At 44.7% G+C, this 13988-nt stretch overlaps 1 protein-coding gene across 4 annotated transcripts in view; it reads left to right on the top strand.

Moving 5' to 3' along the window:
- The first annotated feature begins 8374 nt into the window (after window positions 1–8374).
- Window positions 8375–13988, top strand: part of PAPOLA (poly(A) polymerase alpha) — a 57043-nt gene continuing 51429 nt past the window's right edge. For 2 of the 4 annotated variants that reach the window (XM_082733227.1, XM_082733226.1), the window contains exon 1: window positions 8375–8647. In XM_082733227.1, coding sequence (XP_082589353.1) covers window positions 8640–8647 — 8 coding nt within the window. In that variant the 5' untranslated portion in view covers window positions 8375–8639. The remainder of the gene's footprint in view (window positions 8648–13988) is intronic. The other 2 variants (XM_082733225.1, XM_082733224.1) reach the window with 1 other exon arrangement.

Below are 13988 nucleotides of genomic sequence, written 5' to 3'. Positions count from 1 at the left end.
GATCAACAGCCTCGCTGGGTTCCGTGCTCAGCAGGGAGTCTGCTGCTTCCTCTCCCTCTGCCCCTCCCCACAGCGCATGGCGTGTGTGTGCTCTCTCGCTCTCTCTCAAATAAATAAATAATAAATAACATCTTAAAACAAAACAAAACAAAACAAAACACCTGGCTGGTTCAGTCCAAGAAGTGTGTGACTCTTGATCTTAAGGTTATGAGTTTGAGCCCCATGTGGGATGTAGAGATTACTTAGATAAATATTTTTTAAAAAGAGTAAAAAGCCAAGCTTCAGAACTGGGAAGAAATTTACAATGCATACACATAGATATGCACAGATATGCAGTAGATAGGATAGAGGACTCGTACTCAGAATATGTCAAAAAGTCCTCAAAGTTAGTAAGACTGACAATCCAATTTAAAAACAGGAAGATGTGGGGCGCCTGGGTGGCTCAGTGGGTTAAAGACGCTGCCTTCGGCTCAGGTCATGGTCTCAGGGTCCTGGGATCGAGTCCCACATCAGGCTCTCTGCTCAGCAGGGAGCCTGCTCCCCCCCCCCCACCCGCCTGCCTCTCCATCTACTTGTGATCTCTGTCAAATAAATAAATTAAAAAATAATAATAATAATAATAATAAATAAATAAAAACAGGAAGACTTGAGAAACCACTTCATAAAAGAGCATAGCCAAATGACCAATTAGCATATTTACAAGTGCTTAACGGCAGTAATCATCAGAGAAATGCAAAGAAAAACTGCAGGGGGATTCCCACACAATGTTGTGGATGGTGGAAATTAATTGGGACTGTTTACATCAAGTGTTGGGGAGGATGGAGGGCCACGGGAACAAACACATATTGCTGGGGGGACTACAGATTGGTACTACCCCTATGACAGTCTTTGGGAGTTCTTACCAAAGCTAAGCATGGGTACACTCACGGTCCAGCAATTCCACTTGGGTATACGCCCAAGGGGGATGAGTGCTTATGTCTACAACGAGGCACGTACAAGAATATTCAAGCAACATTACTATAAAATCCCCAAATTGGAAAGAAAAAAACCCCAAATGTCCTTCAAAGGAGAAAGATATACTGTGATATTTACAATAGGAGAAAGATACAGTGACAGTATAGTACATAGCAATGAAAAAACATGAACTGTCACTCCCTCAACGAAGTCTCACAGACATACTGCTGAGTGAAAGAAGTTACAAGGGTGAATAGTGTTGTGACTCCATGTGCATGAAGTTGAAAAACAGATACAACTAGTCCGTAGTGATAGAGGTCAAAATAGGGGTCATGTGGCAGTGATGATAACGACAGAGGATTATTCTGCTGGGGTAATGAACATTTTCTCTATCCTGATTCAGGTACTAATGACATTAGAGTGTGCACAGGATAAAAATTGATACAGCTCAATAGGCAGTGTTATGGGGCGGGGTAAGCACAAAGGCCTTCATGCTTATACATGTTATTGTTTAATTGTACTTTAATCATCTTTTTAAAAGGAACTGGTATTCTATCTTTTAAAAAAATGAAATATACCATATACCCCAAACTAAAAACAAAACAAAACAAAAGAACTCCTTAAAATGCGGACCTGCTCATAGCCAGAGAGTTCCCGAGATCCAATTTAGGAAAGAAAAATGCCATCTGAATTCACATTGAGAAAAATTAGTCTTTTGTGTGAAAAAAAATTGAAATTAATCAAAATGCCATTCAAATTACTTAAGAGTGTTTCTGGGTCTCATACAATATTAGGTGCTATATACAAAGTCAGTTTAGTGGAGAAGAAAGGCAGGTTCTGAGATAACCTCCAGTGATCTCTGCCTAACAGTATTCATGCCTTTGTGTACTCTCTTTCCTTAGAGTGTGGGTAGAACACAGGATTTGCTTCTCTCCCATGGAATCCAGCAGATCTTAGGTTACCTAAGACTATATGAAATCATGCTAGCAGAATCTTTTGCCTTGAGCTTACATGCTTTGATAAAGAATGCTGCTCTGTTGGGGAACCACATGGTTTAGCAAGTAGTCAGCAAGACACTGCTACCTTCAACCCAACAGCTCTGAAGACCTGAATCTTGCCAACAAACGTGTGTGGAAGTTAAGTCTTTCCACAGTTGAGCCTTCAGATGAGACCCGTACCCCCCACCCCAGCCCACCATGAATGTAGCCTTGTTAGAGACCCTGAATCAGAGGACCCAGCTAAGGCATGTCCAAATTCCTGACAAATTCCCAGAATTCCAAATTCCCAGAAACTGTTCAATAATAAATGTGTTTTTTATTATTGTTTTTTGAAATGTATGTTTTAGTTTGAAATTTGTGGCAAATTGTTACACAGCACTAAATAACCAGTTACCATTGAAGATGCATCATTACTTTCTAGGAGTGAGCAACCTGAGATGATCATTGTTATGGACTGAATGAATGTCCCAAAATTCATATGTTGAAGTACTAACTCCCTCCCTGTGACTGTATTTGGAGATGGAGCCTCTAAGGAAGTAATTAGGGTTAAGTAGAGTCTTAAGGGTGGGGCCATGATCCAGTAGGATTAGGTCTCCTTAAGAGACACCAGAGAGCTTGTTCTTCCTCCCTCTCCGTCCCCTCCCCCCCATCACCTCTCCCCTACTCCCTCTCCCTGCCATGGGAGTACAATGAGAAAGCAGCCATCCACAAGCCAGCATGAGTGTCCTCACCAGAAGGTTGGCCACGCTGGCATCTTAACCTTGGCCTTCCCAGCCTCCAGAACTGTGAGAGACACATTCCTACTGTTTAAGCCACCAATTCTGTGGTATTTTGTTACGGCAGCTCATGCTAAGATAATTACCAACTGTTTTTGTTTTAGCCAGATTAATTGCAGAGTTGAAAATAATTGAAAGGAAAAAAAATAACTGAATGGAAATACTGGGCAAATCTAAGTTGCCTTTAAAGAATCAGAAACAACTTAATTCTTAAGTGCCAGTATGTGCCAAGCACGGTTTTGTGCTTTCGGCTTTCAAACAATACATTTAGGGTTCCTATCTTCATGGAGTTTAGATTTTAGTAAGGGTAACAGAATAAACAGGGGATAAGCATGGAGGCTCTGAGCAGCAAGGAGCTGGGCATTTTTAAAGATTTTATTAATTTATTTGAGAGAGCGAGTGAGCATGGAAGCATGAGCGGTGGGGGCGGGGAGGGAGAAGCAGACTCCCTGTGGAGGAGGAAGCCCAACTCGGGGCTTGATCCAGGGGACCATGACCTGAGCCGAAGGCATACAGTTAACCGATAGCCAGCCAGGTGCCCCTAGGAGCTGAGCATGTTTAAGGAAAAGAGGTCAGTTGGGCTGAAGCACAGAGAGGAAAGGGGCAGAGTTTGAAATGAGGTTAGAGGGAAACTCAAGAGCCAGGCCACCGAGCCCTTGTAAGCCACTGTCAGGTTTGGTTCTATTCTGAGAGCAATGGGAAGCCACTAGACTGGGTTTGATATATATATTTTTTTATTTCATAGTGAGAGTGTGATAAAATCTGAGTTATGATTTCAAAGTCCAGCTGCTGTATGGGGGATGAATGGAAGGAAAGCACAAACAGAAGCAGAAGAGCACGGAGGCCGCCGCAACACCCAAGCGAGAGGAGACCGTGGCTGAGACTAGGGTGGTGCAGAAGAGTCAGAGAAGGGGGCGGCTTCTGATGGACCGACAGGAGACGACGATGGAGACAGACGCTTAGCTGACTGAGCCACCCAGGGGCCCCTAGCAGATGCATTCTTTAAAACATAAACTAACAAAGATCTAAAAGGAATTTAAAAGAATTTAAAGAAAAGATAGCTCAAGGATATAATATGTATTAGATGAAAGTGCTTATGCTACTATTTTTACTTGAGGGACTCATCAATCTGGTTAATCTTGGTTAAAAATTTTCCCCCCAAATTTCTATTTAAATTCTAGTTTAACATATAGTGTAATATTGGTTTTAGGAGTAGAATTTAGTGATTTCATCTCTTCTATGTAACACCCAGCGCTCTCAACACAAGTGACCTCCTTAAAGCCCAGCCTACCTCCTCTCCAGCAACCCTGTTTGCTCTCCAGTTAGGTCTCTTACGTTGGTTAAAAAAATTTAAAACGTATGCATCATCAGTCACCAAATGAATCTACTGTAGTTTATTATTGGGATAAAAGTCTCTATATCATGGGCACCTGGGTGGCTCAGTCATTAAGCAGCTGCCTTTGGCTCAGGTCATGATCTCAGGGTCCTGGGATCAAGACCCACATCGGGCTCCCTGCTCAGTGGGAAGCCTGCTTCTCCCTCTCCCACTACCCCTGCTTGTGTTCCCTCTCTCTCGTGTCTCTTCCTCTGCAGAGGAAGAGGTTCTGTTCTCAAAAACATTTCTGTCCGTTTCTCAAATTTGAATGCACTATGGACCTATGAGAACCAGCTTAGGAATTCTCCCTACTTATGACATTGTTCTGTGGAAAATGCAATCTGAAGGATCCTTAAGTCGTCAGTAGGAAGTGCCATCCCCCATGTCCGTAGTCAGTAGAACAGAGGCACTGTGGCAGGGTGAGGGCTGTGGGGATGGGGCAGCAGCTGGAGGGAGTGGGCAGGGCTCTGAGGACAAGCAAGGCAAGGCTAACAATAGGGGGTCCTGTCTTAACCCGGTATACTGGTCACTAGCTTTATCTCATGCTCCACTTTCCTTTGCTCAAGTTCTATTCTTTGGTGGACCCTAAATGTTGGGGATACTGAACGCCTAGCTTATTACCCACTCGTGAAGTCTGGGTTGGATTAGATTGTAGTTACTGGGTGTAAGAAGGGCCCTTCCTTCCGTGAACTGAAACATGACTCCAAGATGAAATTTTTGTTTTCAGAGTTTAAAATCTCTATCTCCAGCCCTGACTTAGCTCCTGAAACATGTTTTCACTCACCTGATGGGCATTTCTAAAGGACCCCCAGGCACTTCAAAAACTCCACACCACGTGACTCTCATGACCTCATCTACTCAGCCTCGTTAGTTACCCTCGTTTCCTGTTCACTGGTGGCTCCCTCCACTAGGTCACCCTCCCTAGCACGTCTGAAATCATGTCTTTTTCTTCTCCGTCGCCTCTCACATTCATTCACATTAACTACATCTCCTAAATCTCCCTGAAATCAGTCCCTTCTTTATTTCGAGCAGCAGCATATCTTACCTGAACCCTGGCAAGAACTAAACTACCCTCCAGCTTCAAAAGCTCTCGCAGCTCAAATTTGTTCCTGCCTTTTGAATGATCTTTCTGAAAACGTAGATGTGAGCTCATCACTGCTTTCAAACCTTCCACGGTTCCCCCATTCATAAACAAAGATAAAAGCTGAATCTTCTCGATGGCTTCAGGTCTCGAAGCGAGGCCTTGTTTGACCACCTTACCTAAAGGTGACCTCCCCCGTAATTCTATGACCTGGTTTATTTTATTCATGGTTCTTAATACAACCCGTAATTCCCTTGTCTGTTTATGGGTTTATTGTTTGCCCCCCACTTCCCAAGAAAATATGGTCTCACTGGGTCAGGGATCTTGACTATTTTTCAAAGTGGGAAGCGATCTCCCAGCTTAGCACAGCGATGGTGCGTGGCAGACGCACAACGATCTGTTACACAAAGGCCCCGCATTATCTGCCTCTCAGTCCTTGGCAGCTTCATTCCCACCACATATCTGTGGTCTAGTTACTTCAAAAGTCTGTCTCCAAATAAATTTAAGCTATTTCTACTTTCCTTCTTTTCTTTTTTTTTTTAAAAGATTTTATTTATTGGGGCGCCTGGGTGGCTCAGTGGTTAAGCCGCTGCCTTCGGCTCAGGTCATGATCTCAGGGTCCTGGGATTGAGGCCCGCATCGGGCTCTCTGCTCAGCGGGGAGCCTGCTTCCTCCTCTCTCTCTCTCTCTGCCTGCCTCTCTGCCTACTTGTGATTTCTCTCTGTCAAATAAATAAATAAAATCTTTAAAAAAAAAAAAAAGATTTTATTTTATTTATTTGACAGACAGAGATCACAAGTAGGCAGAGAGAGAAGGGGAAGCAGGTTCCCTGCTGAGCAGAGAGCCCGATGCGGGGCTCGATCCCAGGACCCTGAGATCATGACCTGAGCCGAAGGCAGAGGCTTTAACCCGCTGAGCCACCCAGGCACCCCATCTTTTCTTTTTTTTTTAAAGTTGTTTCGTGTTATGCCCTTCTCCTCCTGTTCTTTACTAAATCCTAACTTTTCTGTCAGTGTATTTTTAATGGTCAAGCTTTTTTTATTAAAAAAAATTCTTTTATTGATGTGTAGTTGACACATGCTGTTAGTTTCAGGTATATAACAGAGATTTGAAAAGTGGATATATCTACCAAAGCATTTCTATATTTTTTTAAAAAGATTTTATCTGAGAGTCTGAGATGGACAGAGAGAGAGCATGAATGGGGAGGAGAGGAAGAAGCAGGCTCCCCCCTGAGCAAGGATCCCAGCACAAGACTTGATCTCAGGATCCTGGGATCATGACCTCTGCCAAAGCAGATGTTTAACCGACTGAGCCACCCAGGCGCCCTATCAGGACATTTCTAAAGTCACACTGGGAAATCGATCTTGATTCCAACAACAAGTATACTTCCTTCTGTCTTCAGCAAGTAACATGGCATCTAGCACATTCCAGGTACTAAATAAATATTCGTTAATTGCACTATCTTGCTGTGTCATTCTAGAGAAGGCTCAAACAAAATCGGTGTGGAGCACCTGGAGACTGAAAGCACAGAGGTTTCAAGGACCCTGTCTCTTTCACTGCCTTCTGAGATGCCAAGTGGAGGACAGCCTTGAGCTCAAGAAGTTCCCATTCTCTAATCTGTGGCATACATCATCAGTGCCTATTTATGAGCAAATTTTAACATCAGAGCCTTAATGTATTTTATTGAGTTCTCTGGATCTCAGATTTCCAAACTTTTAAGGGCAGGTCTACTACTGGGTCCCCAACCAAAACCACTTTGATGACAAGAGGGTAAGGGAACAAGTAGAAGTGAGAATCAAGGACAAGTCTGTCTCCCAACAGTGCTGTTCAACAGAAATGAGGCCCATGCATATAATTTAAAATTTTCTAGTGGCCACATTTTAAAAGGAAGCAGATGAAATGAACTTTAATGAATTTTTAAAAATATATCCAAAATACTATTTCAGCATGTAATGAATACAAAACGTAGATATATTACATATAAATATATGAATATAAATATATTATATTGTTCCTACGGAGATCTCTGAAATCTGTATTTTGCACTCAGGCTACATCTTAAATGGACTAGGCCCATTTCAAGTGCTCAAATGTCCCACGTGACAAATGGCTATAGACGGGACAGTACAGGTTTAGGTCCTGTGCTTCCTCCACTCAGTCTTTATGCCTCCACCGCTTGTCAGACTAGATGTTCTGTGAAAGCAGGTAAGTCCTTTGCCCAATTTCCCGAGGTTATACAAGTCCATATTAACCTACTTAAATACTTTAGAACTTGATCCTTGCCGTGTTTATTTAATTCCTTCCCGCCCCTCCGTAAACCCTCCGTGTGACACTTTAGAACACGTTCTAATTAGCAGAGGGAAGGGCTGAGTGCCAGAGTCGGGCTCAGGCACCAACACTCCAGCTTTGGCTGGGGGTGGCGAATACGCTCCTAGGTCCCACCCCGGGGACGGATGAGGGCTGCAGGATGGTCTGGGCTAAAACCCCCATGGTTCCTGCCCTCGGTCCTTCCACTTCAGGGCAGCTTTACCCGGAGGTTCCAGGACACCACCCGCTGGTAAAATCAGCTCGTGTTCCAGAACTCGGTGTCATCATAGCGCTGCCCCGCAAATCCATTCATTCAACAAACACTTGTTGAGCGCCAGCGTACACACTTTGGCGGACAGGTCGGCCAACAGCCCGAGAGGGGTGGACCTCGCTCCAACAGGGGAGGGGGAGTCCCAACGACCAGCCCGTGCTAAGCGCTGCCCTGCATCAACCAACACATGCAGCAGTCCACACGGCCCCCGGAGGCGGGTCTTACTCTCACTTCGCAGGACAGCAGGAAGAGGCCGAGTAACTTGCGGCCACCCCAAGGCGCCGACCTGAGCGGCCGCGCCCCAAGCCCAGCGCTCGGGCGGCTCACCGGGCACGCATGGGCGCCTGGGTCCCCGCCGAGCGCCGCCGATGACGCCGTTCGAGGGGAGGTGCGGCAGCTGCGACCTCGGCCGCGACTCACTGTGAGGTGCCGCGTGGTGCTCATCGGCGACAGGAGCGTCCCCGCTCGAGGAACGGACAGCCACCGGAGCCTCCCGCGCCTCTGCTAGCCGACACCTCACACCCACCGCGGAAGCGCGACGGCTTTGGGGCGGAAATTACCGGACCTCCGGCCGCCTCACGAACTACCATTCCCGTGAAGCTGCGCGGCGCCGGGTGGCCTTTGCGCAGGCGCGCGCACGGCGTGCGTGGCGGCGTCAGCAGTTCTAGAACGTTGCTGTGGTAGCGCTCGGGCGCCATGTTAGGACGAAGGGGAAGGAGGAGAAGCGCTTAAAGCGGCGGGAGCGGTGCGGGAGTGGGGTTGGACCCAGGGCTGAGGCAGGCCCCCCCCTCCCTCCCGCCTCAGTGGATCATGCCCAGGGCGGCAGCGGCGGCGGTTGCGGGGGGGAAGTGACTGGGCGGTGCCGGCGCAGGAGACGATGCCGTTGTAAGTGATTTGTATTCTGTTTTCTCTCGCACGCCGGCGGGGCCTTGGGGGCGTCGGGGGAGGGGGGAAGGGGTGGCGCGAGAGCCGGGCCCTCGCCCCGTTGGGGAGGCAGGCGGGAACGGGGCTCTTCCTGTTTCCTCACCCGCTCGCCGCCGCACTTCCCCTTGTGCTCGGTTCCCGCTTCCCCCCACCCCTTCCTGGCTCCGCGGCCGTGGGGCCGGGGGCCTTCCCCTTCCGGAACGGGCGGGGGAACCTGAACCTGAGTGCCCTCGCTTCTCCGCCCCGTGCGGGGGGTGCGAAAAAAAAAAAAAAGAGAGAGAGAGAGAAAAAACAATGCCCGGCGGCGGGGAAGGCAGGCCCGGCCGGTTGCGGGGTCTGCACACAGCGCTCAGGTCCACTCTCGGCGTCTGTCCGGCTCCTTCCTGGTCTGCCTGCGCTGCGTCCCTCTCCCTCCCGTCTCCGGGATGCCCACCTCGTGCGCAGAGGGAACCCACTTCCACGCCCGAGCTCGCACGAGCGCTAGCTAAAAGCCCAGTTGGGAGCGACGAGCCTCGCTCTCTGGAAGCCTCGCCGCCCCCCCCCCCCCCGCCCCCGGAACCAGCCCAGTCCTCCCCAGGCTTCCCACCGTCGGCAAAGGGGCGCTTGCCGGGGTGTCCTCCGCAGCGCGCTGGGTTAGGTATTGCTGTTTCCGTGCTGCTTTGATAGGCTGGTCGGAGGGGTCCTGCCTGCTTCACTCCCCGTCTCCAGTGGTGCTTGGGATTTTTCGGATGGTAGACGGAAGGCTGGTGCGTGCTTGCCTTCTCATCCCACTCGGTGTGCGTCTTACACTTTGTTACTCTTGCAGCATTTTTTTAAAAGTTTCTGTTCTGTTTCAAAGAATGAGATGTAATCTGAGTACTCGTTGTTGGGATCGAAAGTAGATTACAGCTTTTTTTTTTTTTTTTTTTCCCCTGCGTGTATCCAGCGGTGGAGAGGCCTAAATGTGAGACTGCATTTCTTCCATTTTTGAACATTCTGGTGTAAGCGTGCTCCTTGGAGACGAGGGACCGAATTTTCTTCTTTGTAGGCCCCAAATGAACCATGTAATTGACACTCGAAGTTTTCTTTATGTACAAAATAAAGGTTTTATGATTTCTAGACACCTAGCACAGCACCTCAGGTTTATCTGTTTTTTTAAAGTTTCCTTTTTCGCATATATTACTGGTTATCGTTTTAGTTTTATTTATGTGTCTCTGTACGTGTATGTGTGTGTGTGCGCGCGCGTGCAGGTGAGGATCTAACTTCGACACAGGCTTTAAGATACCTATTGCTATTTACACGGTATTTAAAAGAAGAATTTCATGCTCCTCCTTAACCACTCCTGTCATTTTTAAGAGGCCTGTCAACATATTTCTGTAAATGACAATATTGCTTAGTTTTAAATAAATATGCAGATATAAAATCTTATAATCTACAAGTTCCCTGTTAATTGATTCATTCATCCTTTTGTGAGTAGAAAGACACTGGGGATACTGATTTTTTTTGTCTGTGGCATTTTTCAGTTCAGCTGAATTTAAAATAAATAAATGTTTTTTAGTGATGCCATGTGACTTCTTTGTGTTAGCTCACATTTTATGGCTGTGCTTGAAAAGCAACTTTGTGATGATCGTGTCAGTAGTAAAATGATCAGTGATAGGAAATATACAACTTAACAGTTGTATTTTAATTAGAGTTAAAAGATAATTATATCATTTTCTCTAGAAAATAAAAATACTTTTATATCTACCCTTTCCCAGCCTTCTTTGAGGAAGGGAGGTGTACATTTTCTATAAAGACCTAAGAGCATAAATTTTCTTGGAAGTTCAAATGTATGGAATGGAAGACAGTTTAGACAGCACATTCACAGATAGATAATTGGCTTTCCAGTGTGTTTTTGAAATGTGAACAGTATGCCCAGTTTTTTGTTAGCTGTCCCTCTCATTTTTAACCCTAAGTATACTATATTTTTAAGTAAACAACAAAAAGACCACACTGCTTAGGTAAATAGGCCTTTTCCCTCATTAATCAGCTTTCTTTGTTTTTCATATTCTGTTGTCACATTGCCTTTCATTTCATTTCTTTGGAGTTTTGAATTTTGATTTCCAGGCTTATCGTGCTTGCTTTTTAGTATGCCTGTCCTGTTAAATTTGGGTGGGATTGTGGAGTTGGCCATAGTTGAGCTGTCAGAATGGGTTAAATCAAAATAGATTGTTGAAGTTCTGGTCATGACAATATTATGAACAAGTACTCATATTTTGTCTGAAACTCATATGTAATATGTATAATTTTGAAAGGCTGGTGTGATTTAAGAGCCATGGTGATGAAACTTCCAAAAATTTGGGTAGTCTTTAGGATCCATTAATACAGGGCTTTTCTGGTAGGTACTGTTGACAGTTACAGCCAGATAATTCTTTGAAGGGGGGCGTCTCTGTGTTGTAAGGTGTTTATTAGCATTCCTGGCCTTTACCCACTAGATTTCAGGACCCCCACACCCCCATCTCTCCAGTAGTGACAACCAAAAAATGTCTCCAGATGTTGCCAGATGTATCCTGCCAAGATTATTCTTCTTGAGAGTCACGTGGCATTGATAGAGTATAAGGCCTTTCTGCTTTCTGCCCTACTGTGCTGGAGAGATCCATTATTTGCATCAGCTGAGTTCTGACTGTCACAAGTTGAAGTTAAAGATTTTGAGGAGAGTAACCATCCTCAGTGACCTAGTGCTTATACCACATTCATAGAATGTTGTTTAAGTTACTAGAAGAGATATTTAGCAAGACTTGGGGGAGACAGTAGCTTTTCTCCCAAATATTTAAGGATGTTAGGAAAAAAGAATCAGTTTGATGAAGTCATAGCAGGTAGAACTGGGACCTCTTGGTGGATGGTAATGGGTACCAGTGATTCCCACATTGTGATCTGTGGAACCCCGGGGATCTCAGATCGCTTTAAGGAGTACAAAAAAATTGAAACTGTTTTCCTAGTAGTGCTGAAATGTTATGTCTTTTTTACTTGAATAACATTGCATCGATGGTGTGAAGGCAGTAGTAGATGATGCTGTTCTTGCCTTAGGACAAATCAAGGCAGAAGCACCATACTGTACTAGTCATTGTCGTCCTTGAGGGGCAAGGGCGATGTCGGAGGCAGGCCCCTGGCCAGGGCGTCCTCCGCCAGTCATTGTATTTCTTCATTACACACATAACACACACATTAAAAGTTTCTCGATGAAACAGTAAAACACATTAATTTTAATGAATCCTGACTCGAACTTATGTTTTACATAAGCCATGATAAAATGGGAAGTACACATAAAACTCTATACAAAGTACAGTGGTTGTTTTGAAAAAAGCACGTCTGATTTGTGGGCTAAACTAGTATTTTTCTTGTGGAGTTCTTTCATCTAAAAAACAGATGATGTACCCACCGTGGGTATTGACACTTGGACCATTTATCAGTTTCCTGAAAATGAAGTGAGCCTGTCTCTTTTTAAGGAAACAGCTGACAGCATTGGTGGCCAGTAAATTTGAAGATAAAAACTAAAAATTTGGAAGGCTTGTTTCTGCCAATTGTGGGCTTGATAGCTTCCTGGTAGTTAAAAAATGTTTCTGATTAGATTGGTAGTGTGATATTAATGATACCATTTAAAAAAATATATTTTGTAATAATGTGTCAATATTTGGAAGATAAGCTTAATTTTTTTTTTTAAAGATTTTATTTATTTATCAGAGAGAGAGAGGGGGAGAGAGCGAGCACAGGCAGGCAGAATGGCAGGCAGAAGCAGAGGGAGAAGCAGGCTCCCTGCCGAGCAAGGAGCCCGATGCGGGACTCGATCCCAGGACGCTGGGATCATGACCTGAGCTGAAGGCAGCTGCTTAACCAACTGAGCCACGAAGGCGTCCCGATAAGCTTAATTTTGATGAAATAAAAAAAGTACATCGGTGAAATTTATATTCAAAGTGCAGTGTAGATCAGTGGATTTTTTTTTTTTAATTTTAATTTTAAGTAATCTGTACACCCAAAATGGGGCTCGAACCCACAACCCTGAGATCAAGAGTCACAGGCTCCACCTTTAAAGTGCCCCTAGACCAATGGATTTTCATGCAGCAGTATAAGGGATTTATTGATAGGGTTTCAACTTTGATACTGTAATTAATCTTCAAAAAAATACCACTTGTGGAGTTTTGGTGTAGCATCATAGAGGAATATCCACAGTTATTTGTACAGGTTATGGAACTACTCTTCCAGTTAGGAGGGTGGTCTGCCAGGTTTTCTTTCATACGTGTCTACCAAAACTACTTGTCAAAGGGATTAATTGCAGAAGCAGATAGAGAAATATAGCTGTCTTTGATTAAGTGGTAATTAAAGAGATTTGCAGAAATGTAAAACAGGGAGATTAGTATCTAAATTTTTTGTTTTGGAAAACAGTCTTAAGTTATTTATGTTAACATGTAATAGAGTTCTTGTTACTTAAGTACATAAACATTTTAAGAATTTATTCCAGTTATAATTCCAATGCAGTAAATATTGGCAGATATAATCCATATAAGCAGAAGATCTTTGGGGTCCTCAATGAATCTTAAGAGTTGTAAAAGGAGTCTGTGGCCAAAAAGTTTGAGACCTTGAGAATTGCTGCCTGACAGGAGCAGCTAACTGCTGCTCCAAGCCGCTGTTTGCAGTGGTGGTGTCACTGTAGCATTTCTGGGTGGCTTTTGGATAGTCTGGAGGGATGGACACACATGTGGTTTAAAGATTTATTTTGTTGTTATCAATGCAAAATAATGCATTGGATAACCTTTAGGGAAGATAACTTCTAACAGCGATTTTGGTTTTCAGATTGCAGTATTAGAGATTTTGTAATGAATTGCTTGTTGGCTATGGTTTTGGAATATGTTCTATTACCTTAAGTCTGTTCTCAGTTCATGCTTTTTGATGGAGAAGTTAGGAGGTAGGTATTGGAATCGAATACATTTATGAACCTCTTCAGTTCCTGTTCCCTAGTCACGCCCATCCCCTGCCCCACCCCTCCCAGGTGAAAACGCTTTCTGGCCAGAATGAAGCCATTTGGATTCCTAGTATTTCCCGTTTTGGTGGGGTGGGAGGCATTTTTTGGTTTGTTTGTTCTGTATGTTCATTGTTCTGATTATTCAGCAGCTTTTAAATGATTGCACATTCTCAGTTTATTATTTACAGAACAGCATTGTAGGAGGTATTAGTTCCCTTTAAAGTTGGTTAAGTTGAGGGGTGCCTGGGTGGTTCAGTCTTTTTTAAGTGTCTGCCTTCAGCGCAGGTCATGATGAGCTTGGGGTTGAGCCCCGCATCTGGCTCCCTG

This window comes from Mustela nivalis (genome assembly GCF_964662115.1).
Source record: "Mustela nivalis genome assembly, chromosome: 6".
Lineage (NCBI taxonomy): Eukaryota > Metazoa > Chordata > Mammalia > Carnivora > Mustelidae > Mustela > Mustela nivalis.
This window is presented reverse-complemented; position numbering and strand designations above follow the sequence as displayed.